Below are 20,720 nucleotides of genomic sequence, written 5' to 3'. Positions count from 1 at the left end.
TGAAATCTATTTTAAAGGACTTCAATAGTCTCGATGTCTTTTTTATGCTCCTATGTCTAAACTATCTTCCTTGCTAATGTTACATTTCAAGGAAGATTTGAGCGTTCCGGAAATTATGAGCAACCGAAGTGGAGCTAACACGAGGTGTGTCAACAAATAAGTCCCCTGGCCAGGGTCGTTCATATCTAGCCCCCTCTGAAGGCTGAATATTCGTCCCTCGTTTGGAGAGGGGTACGTATGCGCTAGGTGCTCTTTTGGGTGGAGCGAGCCGTGCTCCCACGCTCGGGAAAATGACAAAAAACTCTGGATAAAAATTATCGTCTTCGATCGATTCGAACGCCCGCTTGGCTAGATGTCATTCGGGTGGTATTTCCACCGTAAAAATTCATTTTGATATCATGAGTTTTGCTTCTTAAAAATTTAAATGGCTATTTCCCTCAAATAGCTTACTTGCGAGTAATTTTTATTTCTTAATACGTTCAAATTACTCGAAATTAAGCCGGAAATTACTCTTTATGTTTAAATTAACATTTTTCTTGTTTATTTTTTTTTTGACCTCACCATATTTTTATCTCCCGTAAGGATGAACGTTTCCTGAATAGTATGCTATCAAAGAGTCTGAAAAATTGGGAGAATAGCCGGAAAAGTATCACTTGAGTGGCCACCCATTGATGATCGTCGCGTGGTCGTCGAACCAGCCAAATGGCAACCTTTCCCAGTTTTCCCTCCTCCCTCTCCCCTATTCTCCCCTCCACCCCATCCCCTATTCGCCCCTTCAACCCCCCCCCCCCAGTTCCGCACTCCACACTCGCAGCACAACAATTGCGGAATGCGCCCAATCGCTCGCGCCTCGCCATTCTATTCGAATCTCCTTCCCACACCCTCCCACTCTTTCTCTCTCTCTCACATTAGCCTCAAGCTTTTTTTAGCATTTTCCTTGCTTGCTTTCCATTCTATTTTCCTCTTAATACGTCCCTCAGTCAAGCTTCTCTACACTTCTTATTCTCATACGCTATTATTTTTTTTCCTTTTTCATCCAATGCCCTAATATTAGCAAATTATCAGCCCACTTGCGTAATTGAGTCATAGAATTCCAGAGGCGTGAGGCTAGGGTGGCCCAAAAAAAACTTTTTTTTGAAAGTTTGTGGGGCGACTTCATTTTATGGTGCAATTTCATGTATAAACGACCCACAAAAAAATTCGGCTCGATTGCACAATATTTGACCCTGCCGAAACGCGTTTAAACATTTTCGGCTAGGATGTAAGGCATTTTGCCTACTTTACAGGGGCTATTTTCCGTTTTCTCCGGTATTTGCTGCAGAAATTGTTGTTAAATAGAATAAATACAATACTTGTTGATAAAAATTATTATTAAAAATCAGTTATTTTATTATTAATTCGTTAAAAATGGTTTACATAAAATTTACAACCTTTTTTTTCCGTACATATCGAATATTCTTCTGTGCTTCTGCACCACTAATAGCAAATGCTGTCTCTCACGTTCATTACAGGTAAGGTTTTTCTGTAACAGATATTTTTTGATGAGGGACACACCCCTTTCGGCGGTGTCATTGACGACTTTAATATGTTTTATAACATTAAATCCTTTCAGGTACCTTTCATCGAAAATCCAATCTTCGGGGTCTCTTGACAAAAAGCCTTGATCAATGCCCGTAATGTCGAAGAAACGTCGAGAATTAGAGGAAACGAAATCGCTCAATTCCAAATCCTTAATGCCACAATTGGGAGGAAGTTGCGCTCGAGGGCTGCAAACATGCACTTCCTTTAAAAAAGAGTTGACCATCGCCCTCTTACAAGGCAATGAAACATTGGGATCAAACAAAGATAAGCAAACTAATGTTTCTGATAAATACCATAAATGGTTGCAAAATTTTTTTAATGCTGCTTGGTAGTGTTTCTCTTCTCTACTAGCCAACGTTTTCAGAAGTTCAAGATCACGGGCTGGCGCACTAAATGCCACTGGACATGTGTACCAGGACTTAATGTACACGGAAGCTACAAAACAACATATTTGAAACACGTTGTCACTCTCTTTGGTTGAAAGGTTCAATTGCTTTCCAAACATCCATACTTTGAATGAATAGATTGCCTTTGCCATCCACCGCGACTTGCTGATGGAGCCAGGCTTCTTAAACTGATAGGCTGTGGTTCCTGGAACTGAACCACCCAAGAAAATAATAACCAACTCCAGAAGTTCCCTGTAGTCGTCACGCGGCTGAAATACCTGGAAATAAAGAAATAATGATCAATGAAGGTGGAAATAGATGTGGGTGTATAAAATGTGAGGTAGTTTCTTACCTTAAGTTGGTTGCAGCAAAATATAATGATTTCTTTTTTGTCGTTGATCTTCCGCAAACTACCCCGTGTTGTCGCTGCAGTGCGGTACCGCGCTGTAAGCATAGTAAAAATAAAAGTTTAGTTAATGTCCCTGCATACGTGGAAATATATTAGCAAGCGTTTCAAAATACCTTTGTCGATATTTTTCCAATTATCCTTTAGACAATCAACAAATGGTAAAGTTGCCTTCTTAGAAACACTTATCAATGAATCAAATACAGCAGCGAGGACTAGTTCAAGTATATGGTGTCTGCAAGCAAGCTCCAGCAGCTCTTTTCCCAGTTTTCGCTGAATATGAACACAGGCTCCATTTACTCGTCCACTATTCACGGTTGTGGTATCGAAGACGAGGCCTATAACTCGCTCCTGAAGTTCCCAACTTGTCAAATATTCAACCACTGCAGTAGCTTCCTGAATCCCAGTGCCCCTTTTCAATTCCGGAACGCCAAGAAGCTGCTCAACTCCTTCTCCAGATACCAAAATTGGCAACCGATCAGCATTGCCTTCTGCATCTAGAGGAAGGAACGAAACCGCAATAAATGGTCTGATGTGCCTACAGACTATGCAAGATATTGAAAATAAATAATGGAAAGGACAAATAAATTACGATAAATACCTTCACTGCTGGGCATTAGCTTTCCATCCCAATGGACGACCAAAGGAACATCCGGAGTGAACTCTTGTTTAATCATAATTGCCATTTCCTCTCTACATTCCGACCTTTTTCGATGTAATTGTGAGCGGGAAGAAACTATCTGCACCTCCTTCTCAGCAAAACCCAAAGATTTCGCTGTGGCCTGAGCAACCGCTTTTATTAGCATGGATCCCCCACCGGAAGACGTCAGAGTTCGATCTAACGCAGCAGATACCATTGAGTCATTTACAATGTGAATCTTGCGCTTCTTAGGCTTGCTCGGTGTAAAGTCTGTAAAATGTGTAGTGCAACAAAAATTATATGACCTACATAAATAAAATTATTCATAAATTTTAGCTTGATAATTCATACATACAAAACTACATACCATCATCGGTGTCTTCAGCCGTGCTCGTATCGGAAGCCTCGGAAGAAACATGGTTTTTAAAGAGCTCATTCGTCTCCTTTGTACTTCGTTCTTTCGCCTTCTCCGCTGCAAGTTCCTTCTGATGATTCCTTTTACGATTGTTTTCCTGCATGGCGCACCATTCCTTATCGATGCCGCCCGTATACCCAATGCGGTCACTTTGCATGCTCACGTAAAATTGGCGGTCATCATCTATTTTAATGAGCTCCATAGCTTTCTTATGACCAATGTCGAGCAGCCTGTCCAGCTTGGATGTAAATAATTGTCTCTTCATATCACTCTTCCTGCATTTGAGGCCCTTATCTTTTCCTAACCTCCTATATTCCCTATACACGTTTAATAGTTTCTTAATAACATCACGGGCGTTTTGAGTTGGGATGTTTGCTTCTGCCCAAAATTCCAGCAATGCGCTCCCCGTGTGTCTGGCGACGTCTTTGGATTTAGCAGTGCCCGGCGTGGAGTGCAGTCTAGCAAAGAAACTCTTCAAAACTTCTCGCAATGTAGGAAGTTTCCCATTTCTCGGCAAGTTTTCATCGAAACAGTCACCAACGAGCCAAATATTGGTATTCCTCCTAGTGATACGCCTATAACTCTTCTCAGCCATTTCGAAGTAAAATCACACAAACTCCTAGAAAAATAACTCAGAGACACACGGTTTCACCTCTGAAAACATGAACTGCTTTCACGAATGCTACCGCTTGTTTTGTCACTGGAGTCTTCAGGGGCGGGAGAGTGGCGCAACAATATAGCTGTGATCATGAAGTGCCGTTGTCTTCTTGCATCGTCGCAGGACAATGATGCCGCCTTGCAACATTTTTCTAATGAAGCATTGACTGAGTTTACTTTTGCCGCCAAACGATAACCGTGCTGCTTTGAACGCTTTCTTGATTACCTTTTTATCCAATTATAACGAGAATAAGCGAAATCTATCATGCCGTAGAAGGCTTTTTGTCAAGAGACCCCGAAGATTGGCTTTTCGATGAAAGGTACCTGAAAGGATTTAATGTTATAAAACATATTAAAGTCGTCAATGACACCGCCGAAAGGGGTGTGTCCCTCATCAAAAAATATCTGTTATAAGTATGGAAAAAAAAGGTTGTAAATTTTATGTAAACCATTTTTAACGAATTAATAATAAAATAACTGATTTTTAATAATAATTTTTATCAACAAGTATTGTATTTATTCTATTTAACAACAATTTCTGCAGCAAATACCGGAGAAAACGGAAAATAGCCCCTGTAAAGTAGGCAAAATGCCTTACATCCTAGCCGAAAATGTTTAAACGCGTTTCGGCAGGGTCAAATATTGTGCAATCGAGCCGAATTTTTTTGTGGGTCGTTTATACATGAAATTGCACCATAAAATGAAGTCGCCCCACAAACTTTCAAAAAAAAGTTTTTTTTGGGCCACCCTAGCGTGAGGCGCTTTATCGGAATTTGAAGAACGCATCCATTCTGCTGTCTATCTTCGTGACGTTTCAAAAATTTGCGATCATTTGGAAAATTTTCAGGGTATACAGGCTTTACTCTTTTTGGCATTAAATCTTTTTATCACGTTTGAAAACAAAATCTCCGCGGCAGTATTTATTATACTATTCTACAGATTAAGATCGGTTTCCATGGAGTACTTGAGATTTTGGGAAAATCCCCTTTCTTCAAGCACCTCCCTCTTCAATTCATAATAATGCCTACTACCTTTCATCCTATCCATCCTGTCTAAAAATCCTATCATTTTCCTTCCTCTCCCTCGTTTACGTAACATTGTATCCTCTAACACTGTTTTCAACATCCCCTCCTCCCTAAGTACTCGCTCCATCCCATAAAAATCCTACACAACGACCCTCTCATAAGCTCCTTCCTGTTCATGAACACCTCCTTAGCCAATGGAAATCTCTTCCTGGTGTCTTTACTTCTGTGTCCGTTTTCCTCTAATGTGCTTCCTAAATAGTTGCATTGCTCTACCTCCCCAATTCTTCCCCACCTACTTTATCTCGAGTCTCACATTCCTCGCTCGCGGTGCTTTACAAAACCGCATTATCTTGGTCTTCTTGTTATTAATCCTCACCCCATACTCCTCGCAGAGCTCCTCTAACTAATCAACTAGAGCTTGCGGTCCCCTCACTGACTAACTAATGAGCGCCTGATCATCCGCGAACCTTACCGATTTAAACAACATTCCTCCCACTTTCGCTCGAGCTTCCAACTTGTCCCACGCTTCCCTTACCATCTCCTCAGAATATACGTTAAAAATCAGCGGCAATAAAGGACAACCTTGTCTTACTCCTCGGCCAATTCTTGCCCACCCAGATTCTTCGTACGCTACCCTCACTTGTGCAATCTGGGCCGTATGAAGATTAGGAATAAGTCACCTATCCCGCCAAGATCTCGAGAATATCCATGAACTTTACCCAGTTCACCCTATCAAATGCTTTTCAGAATCCACGAATCAGGCATAAACGTCATATCATATTCTAGGCTCCTCTCCACGAGGTACCTCATTATTGCTATCCGCTATATTAGCGCTGCCGTTTTTGTCTCTTACCGATCACGGAAATAACGGCAATCTAAATCTATCTGTTTTATAGTCTATTCGTTTATTTTTTTACGATCTGATATTCCGAAGTGTGTTGGCGTTCGTAATATATGGTAATTCGTAAAGTATTTAATTTTATGTGTGTCGAGTGGTGAGAAGCAATTTATATTTATGTGGCTTTTGTGTGAATCCAATTACAAATTTTGAGTTAGCATTTACCGCGAATAATTACCAGAATTAATATTTTATTTTTTATGCCTGCTATTACACAATTTTTCGTTTCACACTTTTCATTCAATTTTGATATTGACTCATATTGGTCTCATATGAAGGCCAAGGTAATCCTAATATCTTCACCCCTGCATACAGCAAAATATTTGTGCGATAGAACATGCCAATGCAAATAAAGTCGGGGAAGATTTCTCAGACAACGTGAAACATATCCTACGTTTACCCATGTACAATGGTAGACGTGTTCACGAGAAGAAAATGAAAGAAATTGACTGCTAAACGAGAGATTTAAAATGTCATTCTTCCTTCGTACTGTTAAGGTTAGAAACAATATCTCAATTAATAGAATTAATGGCGTCACTCTCTAGGACAACTCATTGCATGTTTTTTATTTATCTTCCATTGTTCTAACCTTCATGGATTCATAACTATAGGAATTACTAACCTTTGGCAAGATTTGTATTTGCGTGAATGTGCACGTAATTTTTAGTAAAATTTCTATTACCCTATTATGCGTAGTATTTCTTTGACCGAACGGTGTGCATCTACATCTACATAATACCTTTCGAGCCACCTCTAGGGTGCTTACCAGGGGGTGACCAATCACCAAAATGTAGCATGCAATAGGACCGCCACACCGCACACCGCACGGGCATAGAAATATTATGCATACTAGCAAAATATACGTGCATATTCATAAGACAAAACCCGCCAATGGTTAGTAATTCCTATAGCAAATACATGCCAGGTTAGAACTATGGAAAGAAAATTACATGCAATGAGTCATCCTAGCGATTGAGGCCTCTATTCCTATGAATTGAGACAACGTTGCTATCCTTAATAGTACGAGGGAAGAATGACATTTCAAATCTGTTTTGTAGTCTATTTCTTTTATTATCTTCTCATGATCACGTCTACCATAGTACGACGGTAAACGAAGGAAATGTTTTTCGTCGTCGGAGAAAATATCTTCTCCGAATTTAATAAGTAAATTTAGCCTATACTTCAATCTACGCTCCTGTAAAGATTCCCATCCTGACTCGTGTAACGTGCTGGAAACGCTGCACTTAATGTCGTAAAAACTCATCACAATCTGGCCGCCCTGCGATGTTTCCCTGATTCGATTCGATTGATTTCAGCTATCAGTCCTACTTCATAAGGGTTCCATACACTAGCAGTATATTCTAAGTGAGGCCTCAGTGGAATGAGGTAGCTTATCTCTTTCACCTTTTTAGGGCATTTACCGAGAGTTCTTTTTACAAATCCCAGTTTACGGTTTGCTTTCGCGCATGCTTCGCGTGTGTGTTTACCCCCGAAAGATCCATTGGACATGCTATTGGGAAATGGTGACCCCTATGTATTTTACGAAATCGGAATATAATAATAGAATCCCGTTAGCGGTGTAGCTCCTTCTTGAAGATGTATCCTTTTCCCAAAAATTCATCACCATACACTTTTCAAGATTTAATTATTACTCCCAAGTACTGCACCATTCATTTTTGGTAACGAGGTCCTTTTCTGATGATAATCTATCGCTATTATCGCAAACTTCTCTGTATACAACTACATTATCTGCGAAGAGGCGGATTTTGCTCGTGACCACTGTGGGAATGTCATTAATGGAAAGAAGAATCAAAAGAGGACCTATAACACATCCTTGGGGTACACCTAAGGTAACTTGAATTGTATCCGAGCTAATTCCATCCAAAACAACCCTCTGTTCGCGATCGTTTAGGAAATCTTTGATCCAACCAATTACGTGTGTATCTATACCGTATGCTTCCTATTTTGAATCAGCTTTAAATGCGGAACCTTATTGAATGCCTATCTGAAGTCTAAAAGTATGGCGTCGACTTGAACATTTCTGTCACGCGTGGCTAAGAAATCGTGAATGAAGAGTTAAGTTTCACAAGAACTCACGTTTCTAAATCCGTGTTGTTTTTTTTGCTAACAGATTTTGGCTATCTAGATTACCCAATGTCGAACTGAAAATAATATGTTCCAACATTTGCAAGAAATGGAAGTAAGTGAAATCGGACGGTAATTATTTGGCTTTTCCCTATCCACACCTTTAAATATAGGCGTGACGCTCGCTGTTTTCCAATATTTAGGGTCTATGTGTTCTGCTAGGGATTTTTCGAACACTATCTTCAAGTAAGGCGCTATCTCTGATGCTGATTCCTTATATACGCGAGCTGGAATATGATGAGTGCGTGTCGATTTCTTTGGATTATTATAGCTGAGTTGTTTTTCTAAGCCACTGCTTGAAATACGGATAGATGTAATTTATTCTTGGGAGAGTCGAGGTAAAGGAGTTGATACATTCGTCGTAAAATTAGTGAAGGCACCATGAAAAAAGTTATTTAAGAGATTTACTTTATCTCGATTGTTCGTCATTCCATCGCCTCTTTCATTAAAAGTGAAGAGTATGTAGAGCTATTTCCCTGTATCTCCCTTACGTATGGCCAGAAAGCCTTGGTTGTCTAAAGAGTTGTCGTCTAAATATTCGCCTAATATTATTGCTTTGAATTCACTCAACGCCTCCCGAAGTGTTTTATTTGTCTCTTTTTTCGATTTTATATAATTGTCGCGCATTTCTTGTATTTTATTGCAAGTGAGTCCCGCATGTGTCTTTTTTCATTTTAGCGTGAATTGCTCTTTGTCGCTCTAGAGCTTTACGGACTTTAGCATTGTACCATCTCCGTTCCGCATTGAAACATTTAAACTTACTCGGTATCGTATTATCCATGGCATATTGCATAATACTAATAAACTTGTTTCATGCGTCGTTTACCCCAAGGTTGAGAGTGGCGTCTTTAAAAACAGTGAATGAGTTCGACAAGTACTGCTTTCAAAATCCTTCAAAATCCGCCGTATGGAATAATTAGACCCTTCTTCTCGACTCAGGTTTTCTATCAGAGAAAATATGAAATTTTCTATGCACAGCCTTGTGGCCACTTATACCAGCCACAACCTCAGTTCTGATATCGCACTGTGGAATATTCGTTTCTAAGAGGTCTAGAATGTTGTTACCCCTGGTAGGTGTATCTACTAGCTGAGTCAAGGAATTGAAATAGAATGAGTAAAGCAAAGTTTTGCACAGGTCCTTTTATTTCCCTCCATTTTTAAAACAATATTTTTCCAAATTGATCGATGGAACATTGAATTAGCCGCCAATTATAACACTATTACGATTTTTGAGAAATAGAACGTCTTATCTGGTTGTATAACTCTAAAACGGGATTTAGGCTTGAATCTGGTGGTCTATAATATGCTATGAAGTATCTCATAACTGAGCACTTGATTGAACACCAAACACTTTCCAATTCACTATCTGCAAAATTTTCGGCTCTACTTGTGATCTCATCCGTGACTGCAATGAATACTCCTCCTGTTCTCGTTTTATGGCCTATTCTGTGCATTGAATATGATTTCGGGAAGATCTCTCGGTCATGTATTTCATCCGATAGCCAACTGTCGGTTCCTTTGATTACGTCAGCCTCTGTTTTTAGAATTAGATGGTGGAAATCAGCAACTTTGTTCTTAATACTACGGCAGTTTACAACTACGATCAATAAAGCTTCTTTTATACTATGTTTTGTGAACTGTTCTGGTAATTTAGGTTTCTCAGAGCATACTATATCGAATTTTTCTGGTGAACTACCTCTATTATCACTAGGGCTCTTTTGACGTTTTGAACACATTATTTATGTTTGAAATGAACCTGTGACCCCATGATTTACTATCTCCACATCAACCTTACAATCTAACCTAATCTCTAACCTAAAAAAGCATACAATACTCGAAGATTCTACTCGCTACACCCCAAGCTGACCCGGCCGTGTAATGAACTCCCGAACGATCCTTGGTGTTCCGATACGATCGGATTGCGGGCCGCAGATCAACGGAGGAGGCTCCGATTTCCTTACAGAACTGACGTAGTCTCTGATTTATGTGGCCCTTCTCTTGCATGCTGAATGTTGGTGATTGATCACCCCCTGCCAAACACTCTAGAAGTGGCTCGCAGGGTTTAATGTAGATGTAGATCATACACATCTACATGTCTACATTAGACCCGGCAAGTCGCCATGGGGTGTGCTATCACATGCAGCACAGAACAGGTGCACTTTATGGAGTGAAAAACAAAAGCATTTCATAGAACGTGCACCCATAAACTCGCGGTGTTAGAACCACCAGGCATCTTCGATGCAACACACAAGAACTAGTGGAGTAATGTAACTATAACATTTTATATGTCTCCGCTCTTGAATATAGATGTGACGTTCAACATATTTTAGGGAGAGCCTAATTATTTTGGCAGAAATGATAACAAGGATAAGATTTCGGAAATAAAATGCTGAATTGACAGATTTAATATGTCGTTTTTTCCTCTTACAATAAGGGACCATGCCATCCAACTCAGATATGAAATCTATTTTAGATTTTGAAACCGAAATAAAATAGTATCCAATATCCTGAAAAAAATTGATTGCAAGTGGAGATTTCAATGAACCTTATATAGATTGAATGACCTTCAACTACCTTCCGGGTGGCAGATTTGATGAAGTTCCGGGTGGCAGATAAGGATATAAAGTGATTTGCCAGGCGTTACTGCGCACTTTTTCATCAAATGCATTACTTCAATTAGCCTTATTACCTAATAGAGGAGAAAATATTCTTGATTTATTAGCGACTAATATACCACATCAGGGGATCGGGTTGGTGTGGTGGCTAGAGTGTTGGCTTCCCACCCGGCGGGCTCGGGTTCAAATCCCGGCAGTGGCAGAGAATTTTCAGAGACTGCCCGATCCCTGCTTGAATGTTGTGTGAAGGACATTTCAAGCGCAACACTCCGTCCGTCGGATGGGACGTTAAGCCGTGGTCCCCTTGGCGCCTTTCGTTAAGAGCAGGCTGACGCCGACGCCGGGTTTCTCTCCACCCTTCCTTCCACACCCTTCCCTCATGGCGCAAATGACCTCAGCTGTCGGTCGCCTCCTCCAAATACCATACCCATACCATATACCACATCAGGTGATGAACGTGAGCACCAACTAGAGAATCAGTGACATCTACATAATACCTTGCGAGCCACCTCTAACTAAGTAGGGTTTTTTTGGAGGTGGTGATCATTCACCAGCATATAATAGGATTCGCACATGCATACCACACCGTCCAAAAAACGTTACGCATACTAAGAAATTACACTACCACATTCATGCAAAGGTACAACAAGCCAAGTACTCATTTATGTTATCCGCTAATAAAGCTAGAGTGGACAAAACTTGTTTTTAGGGTCATAGGGCTGGCCACAGGGTAATAACTGCTAATTTTCTCTAAATTCTGCAGAAAATGTTAAAAAACAACGAAAGTTTTCATTTTTTTAAATAGCTGATTTTTATTGGTACAAGAGTAATCTGAAAAATGCTTTCTCCTTGTTTCAACAATCAATAACAGAGTTAATGTAGAGGGTGCTTGGAAAGCTTTTCTTATGTTCGTAACTTCAGGAATCAAAAGTTATATCCCTAGTAAAATAAAAGAAGAAGGTAGCGCACCGCCATTTTATGACGCGGAAGTAGGAAAATCACAAAAGCGGCAGAGACGTGCCATACTAAAGTAAAAAAATCAGCGCTGATTTATCCGCTAATGATCGCGAGTTAACGATTTAAAAACATAAGCTGTCTAAAGCCGACACGAATGAAGGGTTCAGGAATGCATTCACGAAATTTAAAAGGAAAACGCTTGTAGAGCAGTTATGGGATAACCCAAAAGCATTTTGGTGTCTAGTTAGGGATGGACAAGTCCATCATGGTAAAAGATGTATCGATTGTTCGCTAAGAAACGGCAATGGAGAAATGTTTACATGCAATTCTATGAAGCCAAGTTAATTAAATTCCTACATAGGGCGTGTTCACCGAGCCTTCTGAGAACTCATCCGAGACAGTAAAATCTCTGCATACGAAGATGTCGCCTATTGACATTAGTACGCACGGAATAGAAAATATATTGTGATCTCTCAGTCCAAATAAATTACCTGGTCAAGACGAAATCCCTTCTCGCGTATATAGAGAAATAGCCTCAGAAATTGGCCCCTTCTTGCGGTTAATATTCAGTAAATCCATCAAGCAACACGAAGTACGTAATGACTGGAAAATTGTTAATGCAACGAAAAGTGTTTGTTTTCGCGTTTACTTTTATTTTCCATGTTAGTGTCCATTTGTGTAGAAATTTCAAATGTGTGTTTAGTTTGTTTATGTTTGTGTCCCCATCCGTGATGTAAGCTGCGATAGCAGCATCGTTATGGTACGTTTAAAGTGTCGTGTGAGGTGTACATGGCATGTCATTTACAAAAAGAGTGAACGACAACGGACTAAGCAAAGAGATCTGCAGAACGCCTGTTTCCATAGGCCTGAGGGATGATAAATTAGATTCTACGGCGACGCAGGATCGCCGATTTGAAAAATAGGAATAAGGAAATGGATATCTGAAGAAGGGAAATTTAATTGATGGAGTTAAAAAATGAGTCTCTTGTGCAAGACTCGATCAAACGCACGCACAACGTCAAGGGAAACCGCGTCCATCGTGACATGGTGATTAAAGCAATGACAATTTTTTCCATCAGACGAAGTATCTGATGAACGGTGGACATTTTGCATCGAAATCCAAGCTGATCAGGCCTGATTAAATGATTGGAAGAAGCAAAATATTCCAGACGGGATTTACCAACTTATTTAGCTGATTTTTTACTGAGTTTGCGACTTCATTGTAGCGAGATCTATCCTATTTACAGCGCGAATTTTGCATACACGACGGGGATGTTTCGCTGTTTGATCGAGCTCACAAGGAACTCGGGAAATTTATGGGCTTTTTTCAAACGTGAAGGAAATTATTTAGTCGCTTGCTCTTTTTCTGAATGAAGAGCTGCGGTAATGATTTCTGTTTGATTATCTATTGATTCGGGATAGGGATTGGATATTGTGTGAGTATTTTCAAGAGATTGATTAGGAATTCGGTGAATTTGTCCCATTCGGTGACATTAACAGCGGGAGGGGGGAAATATCGCGGAAAGTGGAATAGAAAAATTGGGGGGACGAAGATTTGAAGTAAAGGAATAAACAACTGAGGGAGTGAAAAAAATATGGAAGAATAGAAGGAAGGCCGATATCAATTACGTCACATGATCGCGCGGCATAGTGGATTGGTTGAAGCGGGGCTTGGATTGAAATTTTTTTAGTGTGGATAAAAGAATAAGGTTTTCTGCCGTCGGCATTCGTTGTGTTACTGTTACAACGTGGATGTTTGCAATTCCATTTTCCGAAGAATAGGCCGTTAGAATAGCTAGAGAACAGGCGATCGAGAAACTCATTGCTAAGCCGTTGTCTGGGCATATGACAAATTGAAAAAATTGTTTACGGGACCGACTTTGGACTTGACGGCGATACCAAGAGCTTTAATTGCATCGGGGATTGGGGCATTCGTAAGGGAGTGGGGAAGGTTTTTGCGGGCAAGGATTGCTACTTCTCCTCTCCTTGCGATGCGGTGCAGTATGTATGTGTGAAAGTGTGGATTGTAAAAAGATTGATGCGTAGACAAATGTGTTTCTTGCGAAAGAATAATGTCAATTTTGTTGTCAATGGCATATTGAAAGAGTTTTGTGTTTTTAGTCAACATGCAATGAGTTGTAACGTGTTTTTGTCCGTGATTTGTGTGATCATTATTCGGTTTGAAGGAGTAGCAGTTGATTTAGAAGGAAGGCTTTTTTTATCTTCGACTGCGCGTGGAGACGAAATATTAGCGGTGATGTCCGAGAACCACGAAAGCAATTATCGGTTTCATTGGGTGATGATGGAGAGGCAGAAGGTAACGGTTCCGGTTCATTTTGGATGGGAGGAAATTCGGAATTGGTGACGGCGGCGAATGATCTCGTGAGCGGAGGGGGGAGGAACTGACTGCGGCGCTGTGGCGGGCTGATTGGCGGCACGTCGTATAGCCATGGCTTTCTTGGCGTCTTTATTAATTGTACAGCCACGATAATTAGCTGTATGATCATTTCCGCTTAGAGTGCATTAGGCTGGCAGGTCTTTTGACTTAGTGCCTTCATTACTAAAATTAATTTGACCACAGCGGACACACTGGGGGCGGGGGTTGGTCACATTGGTTTTTGGCGTCTCCAATCCGCTGGTAACGGTGACATTGGACTGGAACTACCGGTTTCTTAAAATTGGCGATTTCAGTTTCCAGGAAGTACGGAATCTAAGTTGAGAAAGGACTGAATATCGATGGTGGGGTCTATGGTGACATGACAAATGTTTGTTAGGTAAGAGGGTACAGAGGTTAAACCATTATCACGTTGATGGGCTGAAGGCCGAGTGGAATTAATTCATTTAACAGGCAACACAAGGAATCCTTTCGACTGAAGGTTTTGCAGAATAAGATCATCCGCCACCGAGGGAAGGGTACCCCGAAGCGCTAATTCACGGCGACGATTTTTGTGTAAGTGATAAGTAGTATATGGAATATTTAATTCATTTAGCACAGATTCAGCATTGGTGTAGTCGTTAACCAAAGAACACTTAATAATAGGCGTGGGGGTGCTGGTAGCTTGCAAAATTGGTGGGGAAACACAGGCTTTGTTAAACATTGGTGAATGACGGGCCATTTGGTATTGTCGGCCACGCATATCGGCGGAATTTTTGGCTTTCTTGCCGTGGTAGCTGAGGGCTCATAATTGCAAATGGTCCTTATCGGGTCCGGGTCTCGTGTAACGGGTGAACGACTCATTCTTCCTTTTTTTAGTTCCCCTTTTATTCTAGGATCGCCTATTGGGTGAGTTTGCGCTCCCGTGTTGTGAATGGGGTTCCGTGTCGCGGCTTGTTTGCTGCCAGAGGCCAGCGACCCAGTTGGCGCGGGCATCAGCCACCGTGACAAGGCCTTCCGCAATTTGATCCGGGGTTCCATTGTTTCTAGGGTCGAGCTCGCTGTAATAGTGTACGCACGAGCATTGCGGGAAACCCCCCCTGGCGACTAGAACACTATCTTTGCCGGGGTATCATCCTCCTGAAATTTCCTATCTTCCAAGGCTGGAAGCCTCCCGTGCCAAGTAATAATTTTACTCGCATCGCGATAAAGGAAGAGGACGGCTTTGTTTCCTCGTGACCTGGAGAGAAAATTAAGGACGGATTCCTCCTGTACGTAGGTCCCGGCATGAAATGATATTCGCTTGAGAGTTGACGGTCATACTTGCCCGAACGTCCACCCCCATCAGCGGCCACTTTTCTCTTGCTCGAGCAATGCTATTTTCAACTCTTCTCAGTGCCCACCTCTTCAACGACCAAGCCTCAGGCTACATTCTGTCCACCCTCCACAAACAACTTTGGAATATCGTGTAAGAATTCCTCTCTCTTCCGGAGGAGGATCCACGAATATTAATGAGGAGGATCCTCAAGAAGGCCTGTAAATGTATTGTCACCCACCGCGTATTTAAATGCGTTTACAAAAGAAGCCACTAGCAGCGCTGACATACAAAGTGATCCGAGATTCACCGGAAATACGGTATAATTGGGGGTGCTAACCAAACTGTATACACACCATTATGTCATATTTAAAATCCATAGTTTCACAATATTATTTATCGCATTTACAAACATTTTACTGGAAAATATTGGGAAAAAGTGGATCGCATCGCACTCATCACCGCGCCGCGGACATTTTTGAAAACCGATTGGAATGCGACCGAAGTGGCGACAGAAATCAGCCGTCTGTGGGTTGGAATTGGACGTCCTCTATGGACTCCCTTTTTTTCCTCTGATAACATTCCTGTACCTGTTGATATTGTGATCCACGAGATCAGTTCCGCCCATGTATATACATGTAGTAGTTAGAGAACACTGCCTAACTTGTGCCATTTTTGAGGTTAACGCGTGGGAATCTCGTGACCTTTTGTGAGTGAGTGTACACCATGGCAAGATGACTAGACAGTCACCACCGAATAGTCATTCCATCTAACAACAACATTATTCTCGTTTTTCTCCCGTGCAGCGGGGCTGCTAAGCTAGCTGTTTTTTCGATCAATGAGATACCTTTGGGTAGTCTTTTTCACCGAACTGTTCCAATACCCTCATATCCTTGAGATTTTAACTGATTTACAAGAGGAAAGTTAGTAAACAAATGTCAAAATAAATGGAAAAGGGAAGATTTATTGTTTGCTCTTGTAAATTGTCCGATATGATAAGCAAATAGGAAGACCATTTACCTACGAATTTATGGTAGTTATTTTTGTCTTCAACCCTCCGTCCCTGTTATATGCTAAAGAACTCTTAGGATTATTCAAGCACCACACTTTAAAGCCGAAACTTATAGGTTCACCCCGTATGAACTGTTTACAGCCATGATTGCCAAAATATTTTATCATGGTTTCATTGTAATTTAGCTCGGGGGTTGACACATAGTTTTCTGAACAAACGCGCTTTATCATATTTATGAATGGCCTTATTTGTGAGTGAAGTGTGCACATTTTTCCGCTCTTATCTTAGTGATTATTATCTGCACAGTGAAAAACCCTCATTATATTTTGAAACCCTGCGAATGGCATTATGCAACAAGCGTTTAAGACGTCATCGCCACTCTCCCAAAAATACTCTTCCTGCAGACATCATTAACCACTCGTGTGAGAATAGAATAGAACAGAGAAAAATAAAATTTCTTCCAAGATGAACATTTCGAACACCTCAACTCCGGATTTACCGGGAAATGCAGCGAAATACGTTTCGAGGAATATATTCTTAGCGGATGACGTCATCTCGTGCCTGTGCCTACGTCTAAGTCATTTTGCTGTCTCTTCCATCCTTTTCAGGACTACAACTGACGGAGCTTGTAATGGTTACTTGTTTACTTTCTCCTTGCGACTTACGACCAGGGATTGGACTTAAATTTGTTGGAAAATTTAGCCACGAGTTCAATGTGGTCGATGTGATCAAAGTTCGATATGGTCGTTTTGGAGGATGACCATCTGCGGAATGACTAACATTGTCTTTCTGCTCGTCTTCTCTTGAGCCTGTTGTTGGGTATACATTTTTCTTTTGGCCCTTTTCGATTTTTTCTGTCACTAATATGACACTTAAAGGAATTAGAACAGTCGTTATTATTAACACATTTATGTTAGCGGCCGAGGACCACGGTAAATATTTGTGTGTCAAATTCTGATTTCTATCATTATTTATATTCCATCGATTAAATTAGGTAAAAAATTTAACGAAAGACATATAAATTGAAAAAGAAATTCTATCGTCACACCACGATCGACTATTTCAGGCTTCACCACGATGCAGTAGCAAGGATACCTATAGATACCTATATATATATTTAGAATGCTAATAAATCTACTTTTTATAGTTTCAAAGTTTTATACGCGGTACAAAGCGCTTCACCATGAGCTTTATCATTGTATTTATCAATCATCCTTTCCCCTTCCGCCATGCCCCTGATTGTTGCGTAGGTATACCAGTGGTAGATAATAACCCCTACAATCTTCATACTAGATAGTTGAGCAAAGTAAAATGAAAGCTCCATGAATAAAAGTGTAGAATAGTATAAAGTGTGTTCTTTGTTCAGAAAATTATTGGAAATATTACAAAAAATAAAGCAAGAATATTAAAGTCGTTAAAATCGGATGACATAAGGAAAAAATGCAAACTTGACAAAAACCTAGCGTTTTACATCGAAATTATTTGATAACAGACCCAATAACGACGTTTGTAACCATAAACATCTGCCAAAAAGACACCCACGGCTACCGGCTAGCGTGCCCATACGGGATCACCCAAAAATAAATTCAAATTCCTTGTCTTATACGAAAGATATCACAATGCTGGCAAAGGAAACCAAAGTTGACAACATTCATTATAACGATAATATTAAATATGTACATAGCCGATTATCAAAAATAAAAAAGGAAAAATCGTATTTACGGAAGACACTTCGCCACTTTTTCTCTTTTGCCGCCTCGAACAGAGTGAGTAAGAATACCTATCGTGCCACAGTCAAATGCTGGTATAAACGCTGGCCGTAAACTCACGAACCGAATAAAGTGATACATTATAATCATGTATGGTCGAGACAGCATACTCTATATGTTTGGGTTGGAATTTATACGTAATTCTTTAGACCATTGCGGCTGTGCCCATATGGACACGCTAGTCGTTCAAGGGTTAATGTTATCATTTAATTCAGGAATATCGCGCCTTGACCTTTGGCCCCCATTGAGACCTCGGTGGTCAAAAAATCAACAATACGGATCTATGAACTGAAAAACCGACTTTGGCACCCTTCAAAACTCATGGATCGGCACCTTTGTTGGTATGCTATTCTTTTTGCCACCCTTATGACCTTGACGGTGACCTTACTGGGTCAACGGTTGAATTTTCGTAAATGAAAGCGTTATTTTCGGGTTTCTCGGGTCCATAAACCAAAAAATTGACATCTTGGTCAATGAAATTCAGACTTTTTTCTATCTCGATTTTTTTTAGCATTGAAACCCCATAAGGTAAATTCAAATTTCGTGTTTGGACCCATATTGTGAGGTCAAAAGGTCAAAATTGTAAAATTTTGCTTACACTCAACAAAACTTGGGACCATTCCCCATAAGTGTGCCAATTTTCATGAATATTGCTCGATGCAAAGTTACTAAAATTACAGGCCAAAAATGACACACGATCCCTGGGACAGTCTGTATATATATATATATATATCAGTTGGTAAAACAGCGAGGAAATATTTTGGGCATTGTGTTCTCGTCAATATCGTTTGTATTTTATGGTAATGCTTTTAATGCAGTCAACGAAAATAACCTACGTGGTTTCGCGTGCTACAGAAAGCAACTGGCAAATGAAACCTGAGATATGCTTCAGTAGTGAGGAATCGGAATGTCAATTGGAACCGCATTAGTTGTTGGTTTAATGTTCCAACGTGACAATCAATTACAGGTAATACCATAGTCAGCTGCTTATTTTTCTATTTATTATTTCTCGTAGGTCTTCCCTTGGCGTTCGTGAATTTTAACGCGACTGAGATACCGAACCTGGACTGTCGATTTTTTGGGCAAAAATGACCGCTGTGTAGGAAGGTACCATTCTCAAATTATCATGCCCTGAAGGCGATGGCAGAGGCACGAAATTTCGGCCTACAATCAACTCGGTGGAAAAACCGAGAATCATACGCCGGGAAAGAACAAGATCATATTTCTATAGTATATCCTAACTTCAAGGTGCAATTGGATGAACAGTTTACTGAATGGCTTCATTTGGCGAAGCTGTTTTTCCTTCTCTTTTTAAGAACACTTAGTTTGACCGGCATGGTTTATAGACGTGATATTTCAATTTTTTAAATGTTAAAATATTTTTTGTGACGAAAATGATTTTTTTTATCTTCAACTTGTGGAGATTTAAATTAGTATGGTTTTATGACGGTATGAGTTGCAATAATTTTCCTTTTTCTTTACAGATTGTCTGTTCAAAATATGTCCTATGAACAGATATTCGGCCCAGAAACAGTTCTGGAAGGCTGCCAAGCAAAGTGCCTCATCAGCAACAGATGCTGTACTTCTCAAACGACTTCACGTAAGTTCTTTTCAAAGTCCAAACCCCAGCAAATATGTCGCAATTATTATCTCATTCTTCTGCTTTGTGAGTTAATTCGCAACTACGCAAATCACTGAATGTTCCCTGAGCAGACCTGTAGAAAGGAGAAATGTCGCAGCAGCTAATGTATATGAGACTCTCTCCTCACTACCTCAAGCTCGCTTCTGGCCAAGACCAAATTGTTCTTTATAAAATATATGAATATATATAAATGAATTAATTAAACTTCTTCTTGCCCTAGAGTGGGCATATAGAAGCATTTAGTAGTAAAGGAAAAATAAACGAAAAATAAAAGGAGGGTACTTACGGGGAATAGTTATTTCTTTCGAATTTTCGTTGGGACTCGGCCCATCTTTCTCTAGTGAGAAGAGGAACAAAAGTGAGGGGAGAAGGAAGGGTGCAAAGGAGAGGGTAAAGATGGAGGGAGGAAATACGGTTGACGGGGATTGGTGGTGCTTTAGTGGGCGCGGTTGATCCCCGGTGCAGAAAACGCACGGAAAGTCTAAACGCACGCCTGCTCCGTGTTCCTCAGCTCTAGGGGGGTGGTCGACGGGCCCCTTGAAGTCTCTATTGAACTCCAAAATGTCGGATGTGGAGATAATTACTTCATCCAAAATTCACAACAGAGATATACATCAGTATTCGCTTCACAAAATTGCTGAAAACACATCCGTTTCGCTCACCTCCAGGCTGAAGCAATAGTAAACAAACACGCTGATCACCTCTGTCTCATTTCAGAAATTGGCCACCAGATATCAGCTACTTTGATTCCTCTTGCCAATAGATTCCTATTAGAAAAGCTCACGATTCCAGCTGTTTCAACTCTAAGGGAATTGGTAGATAGCTCATCCAAATATATGACCTAGTTTAATGAGTTATTCTTCCAAAGCCAGCGCACAAGGTG

General features: G+C 40.5%; 2 protein-coding genes across 8 annotated transcripts in view; one reads left to right on the top strand and one right to left on the bottom strand.

Annotated features, from left to right (window-relative positions):
- LOC124171669 (inositol 1,4,5-trisphosphate receptor) overlaps positions 1–20,720 on the top strand; it is a 232,913-nt gene that overhangs the window by 61,086 nt on the left and 151,107 nt on the right. For all 7 annotated transcript variants that reach the window (XM_046550907.1, XM_046550904.1, XM_046550905.1 and 4 more), the window contains exon 3: positions 19,680–19,795. In XM_046550907.1, coding sequence (XP_046406863.1) covers positions 19,680–19,795 — 116 coding nt within the window. The remainder of the gene's footprint in view (positions 1–19,679; positions 19,796–20,720) is intronic.
- On the bottom strand, positions 1,464–3,551 carry LOC124171671. Its single transcript, XM_046550908.1, has 4 exons — positions 3,381–3,551; positions 2,975–3,283; positions 2,320–2,870; positions 1,464–2,245 (listed from the first exon to the last, which is right to left on the bottom strand). The coding sequence occupies exons 1-3, from the start codon at positions 3,529–3,531 to the stop codon at positions 2,437–2,439; spliced, it is 894 nt and encodes a 297-aa protein (XP_046406864.1). The 5' UTR covers positions 3,532–3,551; the 3' UTR covers positions 1,464–2,245; positions 2,320–2,436.

The sequence above is a fragment of the Ischnura elegans genome, chromosome X (assembly GCF_921293095.1).
Source record: "Ischnura elegans chromosome X, ioIscEleg1.1, whole genome shotgun sequence".
NCBI classification, from domain to species: Eukaryota; Metazoa; Arthropoda; class Insecta; order Odonata; family Coenagrionidae; genus Ischnura; species Ischnura elegans.
Note: the sequence above shows the minus strand (reverse complement) of the source record. Positions and strands in the feature narration are given on the sequence as shown.

Bases quoted from the DNA above. Each gene is read 5' to 3' on its own strand.
- LOC124171671 (XM_046550908.1), bottom strand. From the start codon at position 3,531: ATGCAGGAAAACAATCGTAAAAGGAATCATCAGAAGGAACTTGCAGCG. The intron at 3,284-3,380 runs GTATGTAGTTTT...CACATTTTACAG, and splicing joins GGCTGAAGACACCGATGATG to ACTTTACACCGAGCAAGCCT. The intron at 2,871-2,974 runs GTATTTATCGTA...TCCTTCCTCTAG, and splicing joins GCTAATGCCCAGCAGTGAAG to ATGCAGAAGGCAATGCTGAT.